The sequence below is a fragment of the Sarcophilus harrisii genome, chromosome 1 (genome assembly GCF_902635505.1).
Source record: "Sarcophilus harrisii chromosome 1, mSarHar1.11, whole genome shotgun sequence".
NCBI classification, from domain to species: Eukaryota; Metazoa; Chordata; class Mammalia; order Dasyuromorphia; family Dasyuridae; genus Sarcophilus; species Sarcophilus harrisii.
This window is the reverse complement of record NC_045426.1, coordinates 637,498,173-637,518,692: the sequence shown is the minus strand read 5'-3', so window position 1 is coordinate 637,518,692 and position 20,520 is coordinate 637,498,173. Positions and strand designations below refer to the sequence as shown.

At 43.7% G+C, this 20,520-nt stretch overlaps 1 protein-coding gene across 1 annotated transcript in view; it reads left to right on the top strand.

Moving 5' to 3' along the window:
• Window positions 1-20,520, top strand: part of TSNARE1 (t-SNARE domain containing 1) — a gene marked incomplete at its 5' end in the record, with an annotated part of 260,056 nt that overhangs the window by 80,331 nt on the left and 159,205 nt on the right. The window contains 2 exon segments of the mRNA XM_031947287.1: window positions 15,253-15,330; window positions 16,288-16,357. Coding sequence (XP_031803147.1) covers window positions 15,253-15,330; window positions 16,288-16,357 — 148 coding nt within the window.

Genomic DNA, 20,520 nt, shown 5'->3' with positions numbered 1-20,520 from the left:
TGGCTAGAACCAAGCCCAAATTCTTGTTTCCTGTCTTTTGGCCACTCATATAAAGGAGACCGGCTAAAAGAAGAGAAGATAACTGGACCTTGGGACACTAGCCCTGACCCTGGGGCGCAGTCCCCTTGGATTGTAATTTCTTCATTTGTAAAATGTGGGAAAGGGGTTCAATGATTTTTAAGGTCCCTTCCAGGTCCAAAGTTCCCAGTCTGATTCTGTGAACGCAGGTAGTGAGCATCTGGGAGACTGGAGGGACTTGTCTGTAGTCACATAGCAAGTTAGTGACAAGCTCAGGCTTGACCATACATCTTCAGTGATTGATCAGCGTTGAATCTGGTGACTCCAAGTTGGAACCCTTTACGATGAGGCTGTGTGTGTGAGGGATTATAATTAACTGAAATTGGGACCACTTGCTGCCCCCCTCTCCCATCTATGTGGATTCCTCCAACTTCTCTCTATTCTCCTTTCCTCCTTTTGTTTGTATGACTCTGGGCAAGCTGTGTTCCCCCACCCCCCACCCGTGAATCTCAGTTTCTCTATATGGAAACTGCAGTTGTCCTGTTCTTTTTCTTCGCTTAGAATAAAGCACTTTGTGAACCTTTAAAGCGCTGTGGAATTGAGAGCTATTATTAACTGTGAGTTAGGCCAGATAGGGGAGGGATGACAGGGTGGGAGAAGAAAGGAGGGATCCTTGTAATGCAGCATAATTGTGGAATGTGCATAAAAAGTCTTAATTTATATTTCTGTACCAGGCAGATAACAACACAGGCTTGTACAATAGGATGTGGGGCGATGTGGGGTCTCCGAGAATGGGTGCAATTCTGTTCTTGGCTTCTTTGGAAGGCCCAATTATTCCCATCACAATGGAAGCAGTGGGCGGGGACCATGCAGCTGACACAGTTGAAAAGCCAAGATAAGCAATAGGGATTTTTTTCCCCCATTTTACTGTGAAGTCAGTCAGGTGGAATGAAGATAGAATCTTTAAAACCGATTCCTCCTTTCCAGATCTCTCCCTCCTCCCTCTCCCCCTTCTTTTTCTAGGAGAAAACTAGGAAAAGAGAAAAACAGAATTTAGCAGTCAGAAGAGGTTTCAGAGGTCATATATCCCAGCCTTTCTCTGAGCAAGAATTAACAACCCCCACAGCTTGGATATTCCAAAGATAGTGAAAAATCCAAGATGAAAAATCCATGCTGTGAACCAGAAGGATGGTGTTGCCCTCTCCAGTAACAGGGAAAGGGGGGATTGGGAGGGTTTAGGGAGAAACATGAATTCAGCTGAAGATGTGAGATTGGATGTCAGTAGACTGGGGCAGGAAAAGTATATTTGAGAAACATCAGCGTAGAGATGGTAATTGAATCTGTGGAGCTGATGAGATCACCAGGTTAAGGGGCAGAGAGGCAGAAGGGAGGAAAGCCCAGAACACAAGCCTGAGGGACGCTTGTGGGTAAAGGACGTGGTCTGAGGAGGATCCAGCAAAGGGAGGAGTACAGAACCCCAAGAAAGTGTGGTCATGAAAACCTAGAGAAGAGTCTTGAGAGCGAGAGGGTAAACACCAGTGTCAGAGGCTGCCCAGGGGTCATGAGGAATAAAGGTAGAGAAAAGGCCATTCGATTTGGCTGCTAAGAGGGAGAAGTTTTGGTAGATGATGAGGTTGGAAGCCAGACTGACCAAAGAGGAGCAAAAATGGAGCCCTCTGTTGGAGATGGCCACAGAGGCCCTTTGGAAGAGCTTAGCTCCTTATTGTGGTTCTGTTTGAAGACATCTAGGTGGGACTACCTTTCAAGGCATCCATTCTAGTTTTATGCAGCTCTAATTTTTAGAAGTTTTCCCTGATCAAGTTTAAATTTACCTCTACATTGCCTGCCCCTTCCTGTTTCTGTCTGTTGCTTACACTCATCTCATTTTACTGCTCAACCTCTCGTAACTCAATTTTCATCTCATTATTCAAATGAAACTTTTCTTCAGTAGTACTGAGGATTTCTCAAGTCCGACAGCCTTTGCCAAGGCTTATCCTGATTGTTTGTAGCATTTAACAGTATTGACCACCCACCTACTCCTCTGCAACCTCTTCCTTCTCTGCATTTTTGTGACAGTGGTCTCCCTTGGTTCTCTTTGTACTTATCTGACCATTCCTCAGTCTTTGCTGTGTCTCCAACTATATGGCTGCTCCCAAAGTGTCTGTCCTGGACCCTCAGTAACCTTGTCAGCTCCCATGACTTTCGTTATGTATGTGTGGATGACTCCTGTTTCTATAGGTCTATATCTATATACTGGATATATCCACTTCTTCTGAGCACTAATTCCACATGACTATTTATCCCAAAGACAGGACAAATTCAACATGTTCAAATTGGAATTTGATATTTTCCTCTTCCTAACTTCACCATCCTTTTAGTCTCCCAAGTTTGTGGCCTTGAAGTCATCCTTGATGCCTCCTTCTTTCTAACCCTCCATCCTACATTTAATCAGTCTTGCCACTTCTATCTCCATGTCATTCCCTCCTCTCCCTTTACACGGACACTGCCCTCATGTAGAATCTTACCACCTCTTGTCCAGACTATTTCTTCTAGGTTCCGAGTTATTCTCCATGACTCGTCTCTTCCCTCTCCAGTCTCTCCTTCACACAGCTGCCAAATGACATTTCTAAAGCACAGGTCTGTCCCCGTCCTCCCAAAGCTCAGAAAGCTCCAGTTGCTTCTGATTGCCTCTAGGATCAAATGTACACTTCTTCATTTGGCAATTAAAGCTGTTTACCATATGGCTTCAGCCTATCTTTCCAGACTTATTACTCATTACTACCCTTCACACACTCTTTGATTCAACAGAATTGACCTATTTACTGTTCCTATAAAGGATCTTTCCATGTTCTCTGTCTGTCTTTCCATGGGCTATTTCTCCTGCCTGGAATGTATCCTTTCATGTCAGCTTCATTATCTAGCTTCTTTTAACCCTCAGTCCAGGTGCCATCTCTTACATGAGACTTTTCCTTGTTCTCTGCTGCTAGTGTCCCTTTCCTCAAGTTCCCTTGAAGATTTTCTTTTTATATGGTTTGTGTCTGTTGGAATACATAAAATCCTTGAAGGAAAGAATGGTTTCGTTTTTGTTTTTGTTTTCCCAGAGCCTGCCACAGTGCTTTGCATGTATAGCAGGCACTTTATCAATGCTTGCGAATCAGTCTTCCAAATTCAGAGCTTCATGTGGAGCATTCCGGGGTAAGAGGACTCTCCCTGTCAGGAGATCCCTCCTCTCTCTAACTTCTTGGGCCCTCCCTTCAGTGACCCACAGAATAAGTGCATCCTCTAGGCCAGGATGGCCCTTCAGGCCCATGGCAATAATGGTGGTGGTCCCTGTATCTTATCTGAGCTAAACATTCTTTAAACCAGTTCTCAGGGGTCCCCAGGCTCCTCACCGACCCATCACCTCTCTGAGAACGCAGCTTTGTCAGTGTTCTTCCTGGAATCTGGCACCTGGACCTTTAAGCTAGTGCAGACACCCCCTAATTATGGTAAAATCTGTGAGGAGAGGGAGACCATCACTATTTTTGATGGGTTGTCTAATATAGCCAGTTCTCTCTATCTTGTCCGGAAGGATAGAAGAGATATAGTCAAACTCTCTACTGAAATCCAAGCATCCCACATCCACAAAGGTTCTTTGGTTTATAAGCTTGTTTACACTTTCAGGACACCCAGGCTCTAGCTCCATTTTTCTGATTGACGTACTGACTATGGTTGGCTAACCTTGAACCACCTTCTCTTTTTTGGGTCTCAGTTATTTACTCTGTAAAATCACAGAATGGCAGAAGCAGCCTTGTAGGAGCCCTCCTACCTCTGCTATTCCACTCTTCCTGAGGAGCCGTCTTTCCACTTGCCTTCCCCCATTCCCTCAGGCCAGTGTGCTCAGAGCCCATTCAGGCTGTTTGATTGGTTTAGAGATGAGTCACAGCTTTAGTTCTGGTGAAGGAATAAGGCCTTATTATCTGTCCTTCCTCTATGTACCCTGTTGTCTCTCAGCACTGTCATTGGATCTACTGATGTGATTTAGGGACTTGTGGCCCTTATCTGCTGCCTCCTTAGGACTTCTATGCTTTTTATTTCTCCCTGAAGCTAAACTTTCTTTTATGTGTCCACCTCTCTCCAATTAAAGCATGAGTTTCTTGAGATAAGGGGACGTCTAGGTTTTTTTTTAATATCCAGCTTTTACCTCAATGCTTGATACATGGCACAGCATTTAATAATGTTTTTACATTTATTCTTTCATTCATCTCAAGAAGGCATCTAATGCAATCCATACTTGAATGAGAATTCTCTCTACAATATCCTTAGTGATTAGTCATTTATTTTTCCACTCACAGAGGCTGCAAGCAGCCCATTCAAGTTTGGAAAAATTACATGAAGGGAGACTGTTTTTTTTCCTATATTCATCTGAAATCTGTGGTTCGGCAACTTCTACCCATTGTTCTTCGTCTTTATCTGCTGAGACCAAGCAAAAGTCCTCCACCTTTGAAGAGCTTGAACTCATTGACCATGTCTTTCCTAAATCACCTCTTATAAATTCTTATTTCTTTCAACATATCTTCCTATGAGTTAGTTTCAGGTCTGTGACTTTCAGCAATTAATTTTATATAATGTTTATGTTAATAAAATGAATTCCAGAATACTTAATCTACTCATCTATCCATCTATCTATCTTTCTTGGAATACCATTTGGTTAATCAAAAAGAAAGTGTGCTACCGTGTTTATCAGAATATAAAATGTATTATTTTTCTAGGAACAAAAAAGCTCTCAAGAGAGGGCCTCAAATTTGGTTAATTTGGCTTCTTCTGCTTTGGAATTTGCCAGAAGTCAGGTGGGGTTAAGTGACTTGGCCAAGATCACACAGCTAGGAAGTGTTAAGTGTCTGAGGCTGAATTTGAACTCAGGTCCTTCTGACTTAAGGGCTGGTACTTTATGCACTGCACCATCTAGCTTCCCCTAGTGTTATGGTTTTTTGAAAGTAACATTCATCCTACTACTCTTGGAATTTTGCATTGTGTTCCAGGATTGTAGAGGTAATGTTGACTACATCTTAGTATATTACTTGTTAGGAATGGGCAGGTTTCAGTTCTTTAGATGAAAAAGTATTTGAAAATATCCTTCCTTCCTCCCTTCTTCCCTTCTTCTCTTCCTCTCTCCCTCTCTCTTCTCTGCCTCCTTCCTTCCTTCCTTCCTTTCTTCCTCCCTTCCTCCCCTCCCTCCTCCCTTTTCTCCCTTCCCTTCCTCCCTTCCCTTCTTCTCTTTCTTTTCCTCTTCTTCCTTCTTCTCTTTCTCCCTTAATCCTCCTTCCCTCTTAATTTCTTCTTTCCTTTTCTACTTTACTCTTTCTTTTTGTCTTCCCTTCATACTGAAATTACTAGACTTGAGTGGCCATCTAATCCAATCCATAGCCCTAAAAAATCCCTTTGATCAGAAATCTAGCAAGTGGTCATCTACCTCTGCTTTAGAAATAGTAGAAAGGGGGAAGAGCTTTAGGAGAGCTTAACCATTAAGAATTTTCAGTGGATACATTACAGACCTTATAGTGTTTGAGAAATATGAGATGAGATGATGTTGCCCACAGGCCAATTCATTTTCTGAGTCAGAAATTAATAAGCCCAAGCCTTAGATCATAGTGGGATTTTAGGTGATCTTTTAGTCCAGTCTCCTTATTTTTGAGAGAAGGTCCTTGAGGTTGATGGAAGTGGGGAAAAAAGAGGAGGAGGAGGAGGAAAATGAGAAAGAGTAGAAGGAGAAGTCTTGCCTGGAGTTACATAGCCAGCCAGAAGCAGAGCCGGGACTACAATCCAGAGGTCCTGCCTCCTTGTCCCTTGTTCTTTATCTCATATCAGGATGTTTACACTAGTGCTTTAATTAGGTCATTAAATCCTCAAAGCCAAGGTTGGATAGTCTGAATGATAGAGGATCAGAAGCAAAGACAATAATTGGCCTTGTTTGCATCCAAATTTGAAGGGCCCTGGGCCTGAGGATCAGGGCTCCCTATAGAGCTATTTTCTGACCTTGCAGACAAATCATGAGAATCACATATGAAGAGGGGCAAGGCACTAATACCAGGACTTGGGCTGGCCACTTTCCTAGCACTTGGTCCCTCCTCTGCCAAATTGGCTTACGTTCCAGCTTCTGAATGCCCAGCCTTGAGTCTACCCTCTTTTATTAGTCTGTAATTCACAGACCCATTAAAAAAATAACCCCAAACACTCCTGCTGCAGCTATCTTTTTTTTTCTTTTGGTATATTCTTAGTGATTAGGAAAGTAGAACTCTTCCCTTCTTTGGACATGACTTTTCTAGTACCTTAAAAAAAGAGGTTTGGAACAGATGCTCTCTGAGGAGCATACCTTCCAGCCCCGACATTCTGCATCTCTCAGGTCCCTGTGCTCTGGCTGTGTCTTAAGGTCCCTGTCAGCTCCGTCATTGTCTGTTCTGAGATCCCTTCCATCTTTGAATTCTGTGTTATGACAGGAACTGACATTTATATAATACCTGTTCCTTAAGACTTACAAAGCACCTTATGACCCTTATCACATTTGATCATCACAGCAACCCTAAGATAGCTTCTATAGTTATTGTTTCCATTTTCTAGATGAGGAAATTAAGGCTCAGAGAGATTAAATCGCTTGCCCAAATCACATAATTGGTAAATGGTAGAGGCAGGATTCTAAAACACCTAATCTTAGAATACTATATAAGTGTGAGTAATAATAATAGATTACCAGTGGTACCAATGATAAAAGTCTTTTACAACTTTAGCAATTCTGTGTTTTAAGGTTCCTTACATTGCTGGCAGTCTTTAGCAATGATTTTTTTAAAGTAATTTTTAAGTAGTATTTTTATTTTTTCCAATATGTAAAGAGAACTTTTAATATTTATTTAAAAAAGATTTTGAGTTCCAAATTTTCCTTCCTCCTTTTCCTTCCCTCCTCTTAAAATGTAAACAATTTGACCTTGTATTTTGCTATGATTTTAGGGGCCCCTTAAGGTCTAACATTTTATCGTTCCATCCAACTCAGGCTGTGTATTGGAATTGTAGTGAAAAGACCTGGGTCTCAGGCTTTGTCCTTTATTAGCCATGTGACTTTAAGGCCCTCTGAGTTTTAGTTTCCTTGTCTGTATAAGGGATAATAATCTCTGTGTTGCCCCCTCATTGAGTTGTTGGGTGAATCGAGTCAGATAATGTCTTTGTAGAAATTAAAGTGCTTTATAAATGTAAGTTAGGATTATTAATGACATTCCTTCTAGCTCTAACATTTAGTGGGTTTAGAATTCTTTATGTGTCCTTTGTTTGGAGCCATTTGAATCTGACATGATGTGAATGTGCTGCCCCGTAGGGGAAAAGGGGAAATGGGTACTAGTGTCTGCCTCTGTCAGAATAGTGGGTGTTTGCTCCATCAGAGAAGATAGGGAGTACTTTGTGATTGTCACGGAGGTTTGAAAGGCAAGGTTTTCTTCTCTCGCCTTTTATTTAAAAAAATGTATTTTATATTCAGTTTTGAATCCATTTGGCTACAGTTGGAGAAACACCAGTCTGTCAAAAAAAAAGCCTAATTTTGATAGATTAGCTGCAGCTCAAAGGTGCCCAGCAGGACTTCCCCAGAGCTGTCATGGCACTGATGATTTCTCGATGCATACCATGTGTGATTAAAGATGTTTGACGTTTCTTAGGCTGGGCTGACTTGGAATCGTATGCCTTGCTTCCTCCTAATGGTTCAAAGCACATTCCTTTCATTATAATAGGGTCTGCAGAGAGGTCGTAGGGGACGTGGGGCTTCAGCAGTGTCTTGAATCATAAAATATCAGAGTAAGGAGAGATCTAAGGCGTCATTTCACCCACTCATTTATCTGAACCCCAGAAATAAGAGAAGACTTTTCCAAGGGCACACAAAGAGTTACGGTAGAACCAGGGCCCCAGTTCTGACATGACTTTGTGACCGGACAAATGACTTGACCTAAAAGAGCCTTACTTTTCTCATCCGGAATATGGGGGTTATGATACTACACAGGTTCATTGTGAGGAAAGGTTCCTATAAATCTTTAGAATTTACAAGGGGTGGGAGAAGAGGAATCTTTTTCTCACCACAAGGCAAAGCATTCACTTTACATACCACCCAACACTCCACTCCTTAAGGAACCAGTTTTCAGATTATGAGAGTTCGGGATTTATAGAGCTAGAAACAAATAACATGATTTGTCACAGAATTCTAGAGTATCAGAGCTGGAAGTAACTTTAAAATATAGTGTCAGAGTAGGAGGGATACTCAGAACAGAAAACATAGATTATTAAAAACTTAGAGCATGGGCTGTCAGAGGTGGAAGAGACATAGAATGTCAGAATAAGGTCAGAAACCTTATTTAGAATAAAATGGTTTTATAGATGGGGAAAATGAGATCTAGAGAAGGGAAGGTCTCATATTGAATGATCAGTGGCAGAAACAGTACTAGAATTCTGGTCTCCCAAGTCCCACTCTGGGTCTCTTCCATTTCATCGCACTGACTCCTATTGAGTATGTCCTATTTTAAGTACTCAGTAATGTCTGCTGAGCTTTCTGCTATGCCTATGGTGATAACAGGGTTTTTTTTTTTCCTTTTCATTTCTTTTCTTTATTTTTAACTCAAAAAATTAAGTTCCAAATTTCCTCCCTCCTTTCACCCCTCCCCCACTCATCGAGAAGGAAAGCAATGTGATATCAATTATATGTGTGAAGTCATGCAAAGCATATTTCCATATTAGCCATGTTGCCAAAAAAACCCGAAAAACAATGAAAAGCAAGAAATATAAAGTGAAAAAATGTATGCTTCAATTTGCACTCAGAGTTAGTGCTTCAGTTTTCTCCCTGGAGATGGATAGCATTTTTTCATCATGGGTCCTTTTGAATTGTCTTGGATTATTGTATCGATCAGAGTAGCCAAGTCCTTCACATTTTATCATCATTACATTATTTACGTTACTGTGCACAATGCCCTTCTGGTTCTTCTCTCATCACTTTGACTCAGCTCATATAAATTGTTCCAGGTTTTTCTGAAACAATCCTGCTCATCATTTCCCACAGCACAGTAGTATTCCAATATCATCATATACAGCAACTTGTTCAGCTATTCCCCAATGGATGGGAATCTCCTCAATTTCCATTTTTTGCCACCACAAAAAAGCTGCTATAAATATATTTGTATATATACATCCTTTCCCCTTTTCTTTGGGATGAAGTAGTAATAGTAGTAGCTGTGGCAGTGGCAGTAGTAGTAATAGTGGTAGTTTTGCTAGGTCAAGCGGTATGCACAGATTTATAGCCTTTTGGGCATACTTCACATTATTCTCTGGAATGGTTGTACCAGTTCACAACTCCATCAACAATGCATTATTCTACCTATTTTCCCACATCTTCTCCAGTATTTATCATTTTTCTTTTCTGTTATGTTAGTCAATCTGACTATTATGAGATGGGAGCTTAGAATTGTTTTAATTTGCATTTCTCCAGTCAGTAATGATTTAGAGCATTTTTTCATGAGACTTACTTTGTCTGAAAATTACCTGTTCACATCCTTTTCACATCCTTATACCATTTATCAATTAGGAAATGGCTCATATAATGACTCGATTCTGTATATAGGTGAGAAATAAGACCTTTGTAATCAGAGAAACTTTCTTTAAACAATTCCCCCAGTTTCCTCCTTTCCTTCTAATTTGGTCTGCATTGGTTTTGGTGGTGACAGTTTTGAAACAATGTATACTCCTGATCTCAAGAATTCACAGGGTATACAAAACATCTAGTCCAGTGTTTTGAACATTGTGAATGCATAATAAATTCTTGTTGGAGTGCATATAGATCTCTCCCCTCCTTTCTTTCTTTCTTCCCACCTCTTATATTTTGTTTCTCTCTGTCTCTTTCTTTGTCTCCACCCCCTTCTCGCTCTCCCTCTCCCTCTTTCTCTTCCTCTCCCTCTCCCTCTTTTTTTCCATCTCCCCTTCTATCTCCCTCTTCCTTTCCATCTCCCTCCCTCCCTTTTTCCTTCCTTCCTTCTCTCTCTTTCTTTCCCTCCCTCCCCCCTGTCTTTCTCTGTCTCTCTCTGTCTTTGTCTGTCTGTCTGTCTGTCTCTTTCTCGCTCTCTGTTTCTATCTCTCTGTCTCTGTCTTTCTCTCTCTCTGTCTGTCTGTCTCTCTCTCTCTCTCTCTTTCTCTCTCTCTCTCTCTCTCTCTCTCACACACACACACACACACACACACACACACAGATGAAGCAGAAAAACAAGATAGTATTTAAAACCAATCCTAGATTTTATAGTGTGGACTTTATATGTTGTTGGAAATCAGAAAAAACAGAAATCACTGGACGGTAAAGTCATTAAAGAGGGCTTATTGGAAGAGGGTGATGCTTGAATAGATAGCATTTTAATCAGAGGAGACAAAGCAGAGAGTATTCCAGATTAGGAGAGCAAATGAAATGTGTAGATAGGAACAGAAACTGGATAATTAGAGAAGAATATGGTTAAACTCTCAGCATGTACTTTTGTATAGTTGTAGTAGTGTTGCCTTCGACAGTAATAGAGAAGATTGGAAAAGGGGAGGATTTGGGAGTTGTATTTAAGAAACATCCTGTTTGAGATTTGTATGTCCGTTCATTTCTAGATACATAAGTGGTGGGTGGTGATACAGGACTAGGACTCAGAATAAGCTAGAGCTGGATGCTGGATTTGGAGATCTAGGCGTCATCCTCAGAGAGGTGATAATTGATTCCACAGGAGCTGGTGAGATTATTAAGAGAGATTGTGGAGGGAGAGGAGGAGACGGAGTAGGGACACTATGGTGAGTTGGCTTGGCTGGGGTGAAGATCCAGCAAAGTATACTGAGGAAGAATTGCTAAGGAGAGGGTTCGAGAAGACCTTGGAGGCCATCCAGTCCAACACAGCCAACAGATAGTCACAGACACTTCCTTTGAAGGCATCCATGTGAGGTTGGAGCTACCTTTCTCAGAGTAGCCTATTCTACTTTTGGACAGCTCTAGTTTCTAGGAAATTTTTATTTACAAACTTGCTCTTAGGTCAGTCTTCAGGGGGTTAATCTTTCCTCCATGTGACAACCCTTTAAGACAGTAGCCATTCTCACTTTTACCCTCCCCTGCTTCCAGGTCCTCTCCAGGATAAACATTCCTTTAACTAGTTCTCATGTGATCACAAGACCCTTACCCTTGGTCACCCTTCTATAAGCAGCCTCCATTTCATCAGCAACTTTATTAAAATGTGGCTACAGAAATTGAACCCAATGCTCATCCTGGAGGCTTTGAATGCCAGGACAGCCTGAGGGGCTCCCTTTGGCACTATTTGTTTCTAGAGGCCTTGGTTCAGGAAGAGCATTGATGACCCGGGGGTATCAAAGGGACCCTAGAGGGTAGCAGATGATTGGTGGAAGTGGGGGTGGAAGAAAAGCTTTGGAAAGGAGGTGATGGAGGTTTTCAGCTATCAGAAGGCTGTTTCTGGTGCAGAGGGATTTGTTCGGGATGCTTCTAGAAGACAGAATTGAGGCTAGTTGGGAGGAGTGTTAGTGGGCCTGTGTGGCCTAGGGCGTGTAGCCTTGGACTTAGAAGGAAGACCTGGGTTCAAGTACCCATTCTGCCCCCTGGTAGCTGTGGGACCTTGGGCACAGTCAGGGCTTCCATTTTTTACTGAAGCTGTGAGAAGGAATTCCTATTTCACACTGGGGCAGCACAGGAGAGGCTGCCCCAGGTTTCTTCTATTTCTGAAGTCTGATGGCTCTTTGGTAGTCCTATCACCTCCTTAAGTTCTGTAAAGGAAACCGGTTCTTTCCACCTCGAATGTTGTGTGAACCTAGGACTCAAAAGCACCCTCTTCTTCTCTGGCCCGAGAGTGACTGATGGAAGGCCGTGAAGGCAGAGAGAATGAGCGAGGATTGGTGGGGGAGAACACTGGCGAGACGGATGTGGGAGACGTTGGGCTCCAGGTTGTGTAATAGGGACTTCCCTCTTCCTCGGTTTCTTCAATGTCTCAAATGAATAACTATAAACCATAGGACAATTTCCCTCTAACAGATGGGATTACTCCTTCATCTTGTCCCCATGGGCTGTGCCAGGCCGAATATTTCTTTACAGGCTAAGGGACAGATAGGAGCTGGACTAGACTTCCAGGGAGGGGATACAGGTTGGAAATGACTTGTTTTTCTCCATGATATCCATCATTGTGGGGTCTCAATTCTCTACCTCCCAGAATGTGTTTGGTTCATGACCCTCCTGTGACTACGCTGCTCTATCAGCGCCAACTATTGCACAGTCTTAAACATTCTTGTAAGACAAAGGCAGTCTGGCTCATTCAGACCCATGCCTGAGAAAGCATCGTGGGAGAGAGGCATGGATCTCCCTGACCCTGGTGAACACGGCCCTTGCCCCCCCTCCTGGGGCCTGCCTCCCTGTTGGGGACTCCATCTCTCCTCCTCCTTGAGCCCTTCTTTCCCCAGCTGAGTCCTCAGTCACAGAGGGCCCTGGACAGTGTAGTTAGGTGGGAGGTAGGGCTGCTGGGTTCCAGTCTCAGTGGTCACCCAGATGGGGAGCTCTTGGAGAAGAGGGTTTGACTTTTGCCTTTCTTCGTCTCCTCGGCACTTAGCACATCTCCTGGCCCAGCCTAAGTGCTCCATAGGGAAATGCTTCTTGCCTGACTGTGGTTTCCTTGATGGGTGATCCTGGGCAAGCTGCTCTGGGACTGCTTCTTTGTCTATGGAAAGGGAATAATCAACCCTTGTGTTACCTACCTCACAGGGGCCATGGGGGAGGAAAGCCTTTAAATAAGCATCACAGAAAGGGGAGCTATTGTTATTTCTGTTATTCTCTTTCCAGGACTCTGTGCTGCCCTTTATGGTCTTGTAGCAGCAGTGTTTAAGAGTGACAGGTTCCATAGATCCAGACCTAGGGCTCTTTTCCAGACCTCTCCACCCCCATCCTCCCAAGTATGATGGATCATTTATAGAATCACAGAATCTAGAGTTGGAAGGGACCTGAGCTGTTCTCTGTTCCAAGTTTTTCATTTGTTTGTAGATAGAGAAACTGAGGTCCAGGGAGGCTTAGGGAATTGCCTAGTCTCACATAGATAGTGCCTAGAAAACCAGGATTCTGACCTAGGGATCCGGAGTCCAAATGCACTCTGGGTGGGGGAGAAGAGATCCTCTCACATGGGTGAGTAGCAGGGACCAACCTCCCTCTTCTAGAGAGCAATGTCATCCTTCCAGCCCCCCCCCAAGCTTGTCATCCTCCCTATTTCTCCCTCCTCTCCCCCCATTAGATCTCTTTCCCCATTACTAGCTCTAATACCTGCATCTTACAGTGCCTACTGGGAGCCAGAGTTAGCTCTTGGGATAGATGGCAGGAGGGCAACATGAAGGGAAAAAAATCACAGGATTCTAGAATTTCAGTATTAGAAGTGATCTTAAAATTGTCATTCAGGAGAGAAAGGGCCTGCCAAAGACCAGGCTTGTAATAAATTGGAATTCCAAACAATAATAATAAAAAAGAATCTTAATAATAAAAAAGTGATCTTAATGCCCACTGAATTCAACTTGTATAAGAAGAAACTCTGCCACAGCATATCTTCAAGATTTTAATTTTTTTATTAAAGCTTTTTTTTTTTTCAAAACATGCACGGATAATTTTTCAACACTGACCCTTGCATAGCCTTGTGTTCCAAATTTTCTCCTGCTTCCCCTCACTCCTTCCCCTAGATGGCAAGTAATCCATTATATGTTAAGCATGTTAAATCTAATATATGTAAACATTTATATAATTATCTTGTTGCATAAGAAAAATCAGTTCGAAAAGGAAAAAAAAATGAGAAAGAAAATAAAATGCAAGCCAACAACAACAAAAAGAGGGAAAATGCTGTTTTGTGATTCAGGCTCAGTTCTTACAGTCCTCTCTCTGGGTGTAGACCAGCCTTCCTACTTTTGAATAGTCTGAATTAATAGGAGCTTTTCCCCCTCTAAATTAAGGTATAAAGTGACCAAACAGAATAAGCTTAATCCCTGTTCCCTGTGCCAGCCCTCCTTATATCTGCAGACAGCTGTGATGTCCTTCCCTTGTCTGCCCTTCACTAAGTGTGTGAGGAGATGGAGAGGAAAAGGATGTGGGAGGAGAGCAGGGATTGAAGTGAGGGGAGGGCTTGGTTGAGGGGGAGGAGAGAAAGCTGTGGAGGGGGGCAGAAGAAAAAGGGGGGATGGAGAGAAAAGGGGCAGAGAGGGGAAATTGAGGAAGAGGCGTGCAGAGGAGAAAAGGGAAGCAGGGATAAGAAAAGAGACGGAGGGTGAGGGAACAGAGCAGGGGGGAGAGGCAGTTGTACTGATGCTGCTTAAAATGCCAAGTTAATGGAAGAGAGGTGTTTGTTATTCCTTGAGGGAAGATTATATGTTGCGTGTTTGAAAGTGATTCCAAAGCTAACCAGGGTGAAGAAGCCACAGGAACTGCTGACCCCCAGCATTTTCTATCGCATTGCTGCACGAGTTTGCTCAGTAATAGAAAACACCCTCAACCACAGCCTCTTTGACCCCTGTGCTTGTTGGGTGCAGGAGGGACATTGGCCCCAGAGCTTCCTCGGAGGCGTGTACATTTTGTCCCCAGGCTCTCAGACTGGGGCTCCTGAGACCCAAAGCTGTTTTTTCTCTCTCAGAACAAGGACTCCTGGAAGAATGTCCTTCCTCAGCCCAAGGGCTTCCTGAGGGGCCCGAAACCTTGTTTCCTCCTAAATCATAGGGCTTTCTGTTGACCAGTGCCCTTTTTGTCCCTTAGGTGAAGGACCTCCTACAGATAGAGACTGCATCTTTACACAGCCCAGAGGCTCTCTGAGGGCAGGAGCAGGGGCTGCACTTCCCCTTAGCCAGGGGCTCTCTGAGGGCAGGGGCAGGGGCTGCATTTCCCTTTAGCCAGGGGCTCTCTGAGGGCAGAGGCAGGGCTGCATTTCCCTCTTAGCCAGGAGCTCTCTGAGGGCAGGGGCTGCATTTCCCCTTAGCCCAGAGGCTCTCTGAGAGCAGGGGCTGTCTCTTCTGCTGTCTCTCCTACTATGGCTAGTGGAGGCCTTAGTCTGGGGCGCAGCCCATTTCCTGGGTGCAGGACAGACCTCTCTGGGCCATGTTGCCAAATCTAGCGGCTTTGTGAAGTTCCCTGGGGCTTGGCAGATGCAGTCATGGTGTTGGAGTCACTAACCATGTTTTGTGCTATGGTTCCTCTCATTTCAGCCACCCAGATCGATCCCACGAACCTCCAGGAGCTGTTCCAGGAGACATCAGCAAATGTCTTTCGAATCAACTCCAATGGTGCGTAGAAAGCCCAGGTGTCTGGTCTTGTCCCCTGGAGCCTCTGAATGGTTTAATCTGCACGGCACACCTGCTCCTCTTCGGGCCAAGCCTGGCTGTCAGGGAAAGGCGAGATCCTCTGATGTGGGTGGGAAAGGTCCTGTGGCTCAGACCCAGCTTGGACCCTGGGCAGAGTCACTCAACTGGGACTGAGATGGAGAATCAGGGGGTAGGGAGTAGGGCACAGAGTGGATCTCAGCGGGTGAAGGGCCCAAGCCGCAGTGCAGGAGATTTCTCAGTGCCTTCCAGCCCCAGGGGCAGCATCGTGGAGCCGGGGGAAGGAAGGCTGGGGGTGGGCAGGCAGGGTCTGGCCAACACGCAGGACAGACAGGACAAAACATAGTTTCTTTCTGCCCTAGAGCTTTTGGCAAGGGCCTGGGCGGGAATGGGGCAGAGGTGGCCCTGCCTATGCAGAGGAAGGTAGGATTCTAGGGCAGCTCCCTTTTCTTTGGGTTTCCATCCAAGAATAGCGATCATGAGAGCCAGGGAACTCAAACACTGACAGCTAATTTCTCCACGATTCCGTGGTTATTGGACTCTTAGCTCTTGCCACGTGAACAGAGAGGGATAGAACTGGACAATGAAAATTCAGGGGCAGTGCAGCCCTATGGTTCACTTTCTCAGATAGGGACTCACAGCAGGGAGGAGCCTGAAGGGGCCCTAGAGGCTCAGCGCATAAATCCTATGTGTAACGTTTAGTCCCTAACAAGTGCCATCGGCTTCCTTCATCCGAAGATCTGTAGGGAGAGAGCTCCCTTTAGGCCCCGTGCGGGTTAGATTCTGGGAGCTCTGAGCCTTTTGGAATCAAACGTGTTGCAGCGCCTTTGCCGCTGAATCACTGAGCCACTGAGCTGACCGATAGCTGTCCTACTCTGTAGTCCTCTCCCCTGCTCACATCTCCTACTCTCTCCCTGGCAGTGATGTCTTTGGAACAGAACCTCCGCTCTCTGGGAACTGCAGGGGACACCCTGGAGCTGCGCAATGGCCTGTAAGTGCCCCCTGGCTTGGGATGGGCTTTAGGTGTGCACGCAATTGCCTTGGATCCTGAGGACAAATCACCTGTTGCCCAGTTCCCACATGCATATTGGTACCTGTGCCCATTTCTCTGCCCCATAAACACATGTGTATGCACTACCTCACAACCCCTGCACTACACATGGGGCTCTGTGTCACTTGCATGTGGGGGCATTTATATTTTTTCCCCAGACAAATTACTATATACCCATCCCCCTACTTCACCCCTGACACAGACACACAACCCATCCCAAATAAAATCATATTTGAGAAATTGATTATTTGAATCTAAATGTAAAACTCTACTTCAGAAATAGATTTTATTGACATATTTTATTGTTAAGCCATGTGTAGACTTTTCCCTTTTTGTCTCTCTCTTTGTCTCCAAGAAAACCATCCTGTGAAACAGATTTTTTTTAAAAGAAAAAGAAGAGTAATAGAAAAACATTAGCCAATCAGTACATCAAGAAAATATGTCCTGATGTGTAGTGTTACACATTTGGACTTACTGCCTCTGCAAGAGTTGCAGAAGATGTAAGACTTCACTTTTATCAGTATTCATTTTGTTATTAGTTTCAGCAGAATATTCTGTCCTGTCATGATCTTTTTGATTAGCTATCCTTCAGTTCTCGGCATAATACCTGCCATATAGCAAGCATTCAATAAATAGGTGTTGAAGAAAATGGAATTAATTTAGCTCCTCCTCTCTACCAGCTTTGTGTCATCTGAGAATTTGATTAGCATGCCATCTATGCCTTTTTTCTAAGTCCTATATAAAAATATTAACTATCACAGGACCAGACGGATTCATGGGGCACTCCAGGACTTCCTGGAGACTTCCAAGCTGATCTTGAACCCTTAATGACTATTCTTTGAGACTAGCCATTGAATTAGCTTTGCTAAGTTTTAATACATTTAATTGTACGTCATTCTAGCCTGCATCATAGCACAACGTTCCCTTTCCAGGGTTATGGTTCTTTGTCTTTCAGTGGCTCAGCAATAAAATCTCCTGTTTCTTCTAGTTTCATCAGTAGTAACTCACCTGGGCCAGGTGATTTGAACTCCTTTAGGAAAGCTATGTTGTCTCATGTTAACTCCTTACTTATCATGTGTACTGTCTCTCTATTAATCCCGTCCTTCCTTGTCCATTCTCCTTGGCAGAGGAAGAGTATTTGCCTTGTTGGGGGGGGGGGAGTAGCTTACAGCTGGAGAGGGATGGGAGGATAGGGGCTTCTGGCAGCACCCCATTACCTATATGATTCTCATCTTTACCCATACTTTCATGAAGAAAATAAGAGAGTTGAACAGCTTTCCTTCTCTCTATGATTGGTAATCAATATTCTATTCAGCCCAAATAGAGCTCTTACTATTTAAGTTGTTCAGCCAGTTCTCTTGAGTATCCACATCCATCTTTCCGAACAACTTCCTCTTTTCCTGATGATCAAAATTGTTTCTCTTTGTATTTTTAGAACTTAATTTGAGGGAATTTCTCATATTTTCTGGGCTAAGTTGCTCTATAGAATCTTGGTCTTTCTGACTTTCTCTAACCCTTCTGTGAAACCTTTGAATTCTGCTCTTGTAAAAAGCTAGAATGTTTGTCAGCCTGTTCCTTCCTTTCCTTTCCCCAATCACAGATTCCTAGATGAAGCGGTCACTTCCCTCTGAAGTTCCCATTGTGTCCATCCCAGCACTCAATTCTTCCTTGGTGACAGTCAGATCAAGAATAGAATTTACCCTGCCTAGGACCCCTTCTTTTGAAAAGAAATTATCATTAAGGCACTTCTTGGAATTATTAGTTACTCTGCTTTGTGTGTGAGTGTGTGTTTTGTGTGTGTGAGACAAAGAGACAGAGAGACAGAGACAGAGAGAGAGAGACAGAGACAGAGACAGACTCAGAGAAAGAGAGAAGGATAGAGAGAGAGGGAGAGAGACAGAGACAGAGGAGAGAGAGGGGAGAGAGAGAGGGAAAGAGAGAAAGGGAGAGAAGCTGAAAACATAGATTCCTGCATGATAAGCTTTCTTCACTATCCCATCATGTGCATAAACATATATTTGGATATCATATATATATATATATATATATATGCATGTATGTATCTCATTCATAGACATAAGTGTATGTATATATATCTATGTGCTTCTATAACCAGGAACTCGGCTATCCCTAAATTTGTCATTGGGCAGTGTCTCAGCATGAAACCTGGTTAGCATTTCCTAGGGAGTCCCTAAGAAGTTTCTAAGCTTATTCTTTCATTAGGTTGATTTCAAAGTGCTTTATTGGCAAGTCTACCAAGCTGTAGATTGAAGACAATTTCTAATGCCAATGATGCTAATTCCCTCATGTGTGTCAATTTGCACATGTTGTTTTTCCTCTTAGAACCTCAGTCTCCTCATCTGTAAGGGAAAGAAATGGGAGAGATCTTTAAGGGTTTTTCTTAATTTATTTGAGTTTTCTCTATGCTTTTTTTGCAGGGGACATTTCTTACCTAAAACATATCCCCTTTACTGTCTAATAAAAGTGTTTTGTATGAATTCTTTCCTTCCTTCCTTTCCCTTCCTCTCTTCTTCCTTATTTCCCTCCTTCTCTCCCTCCCTCCTTTTCCCCTCCCTCCCTTCCTCTCTCCTTTCCCTCTCTTTCTCCCTCCCTTCCTCCCTCCCTTTTTCCTTCCTCCCTCTCTCCTTCCTCCTCCTCCCTACTTCCTTCCTTTCCCTCCCTCCCTCCTTCCTTCTCTTTCTCCCTTATTCCCTCCTTCTTTCTCTCCCTCCCTCTTTCTTTCTTTCCCTCCCTCCCTCCTTCCTTTCTTCCCTCCCTCCTTCTTCCTCTCCTTCCCTCTCTCCTTCTTTCTCTCCCTCCCTCCCTCCTTCCTTCCCTTCCCTCCCTTATTCCCTCCTTCTTTCTCTCTCTCCCTCCCTCCTTCCTTTTTTCCTTTTCTCCCTCTCTCCCTTCCTTCATACATTCACACACATACATGCATGTATAGTGCCGGTTTTCATCTCTGAAGCACTTTCAAGTTCATAAAGCCCAATGCTTATAACAGACTGAGAGGCAGGTTGAGGAAATTTTATTTCCCCAATGTATAGATGAATGAATTGAAGCTCAGAGTGTTACAGGACCTTGTCCAAGGTCACATAGCTAGGAAGGGGCCGGGCTGAGATTTGAAGGCCACAACTAAGATTAACATCTAAAGCCTCCGATTCCATATATTATATTTATACTGCACTGTCACATGTAAACACGAATCCATCATGGTGGAATCCATACATCCACATGTAGACACATGTATTGTATGTACAGAAACATGCTCAGATATATTCACGAAAGGCCTCATTTATATGTAGAACCAAACATACACATGCATGCTGTAGGAATACAAACATGCATATATTGCTTATATACACAGGTACACATACACAGTATAGCAGCGTGGCCAGTACTGAGGGCTGAAATGAAAAACGAAAACAGACAGCTTCAACCATGATAAAGTGTAGAGAACCCCCAGAGAACTCTTCGGTAGAAAAAAAAGTTTTCGCATTTGGGCAACTTTGTTGCCTGTAATGAAAATGTCTCTGGCCCCTGTTCTGCTGTCATGGATACATGAAGATCATTTGTCAGCTGTGGAGGCTGACGATTGGGCTGGGGGCCCTGAAGGGAGAGAGAGGATGAGAGGGGACAGGAAATTGCTTGTAACAACAGCCATCCGTCACTGTTAGGTTGTCTCCTGCGCTCCCTGGAGATTTTTCCAGGAGGGTTTTTCTTGGGCCTGAGGTTGCTGTAGGTCTCCAGTAAATAGCATCCCTGTCTTCTTGATAGTGTATGACTGGGAGGTTGTGACTCCTGTGTAACATACGTCTACACTTTCCCCTACTCTTCTGCCAATGATGATGAGCGACGAGGGAGGGGGACTGTCTGGGGCCCTTTTTTGTCCCTTCCTCAAGTGTTGGTTTGACTGAATCCTTATTAGGATACAAATCTCTATATGAGTTGGGAAGGCTGGAGGGCAAAGAACCAGGGAATGGCTAGTGGTAGAATTCTGGCTTCTCTGAGTCCTGATAGCCTGATAAGTCATCCCCTACAATCTCTGGCCCAATTTAGGAAACCCCTGTAGGCTCCATAAATACCTCCAGTGATGGGGAAGT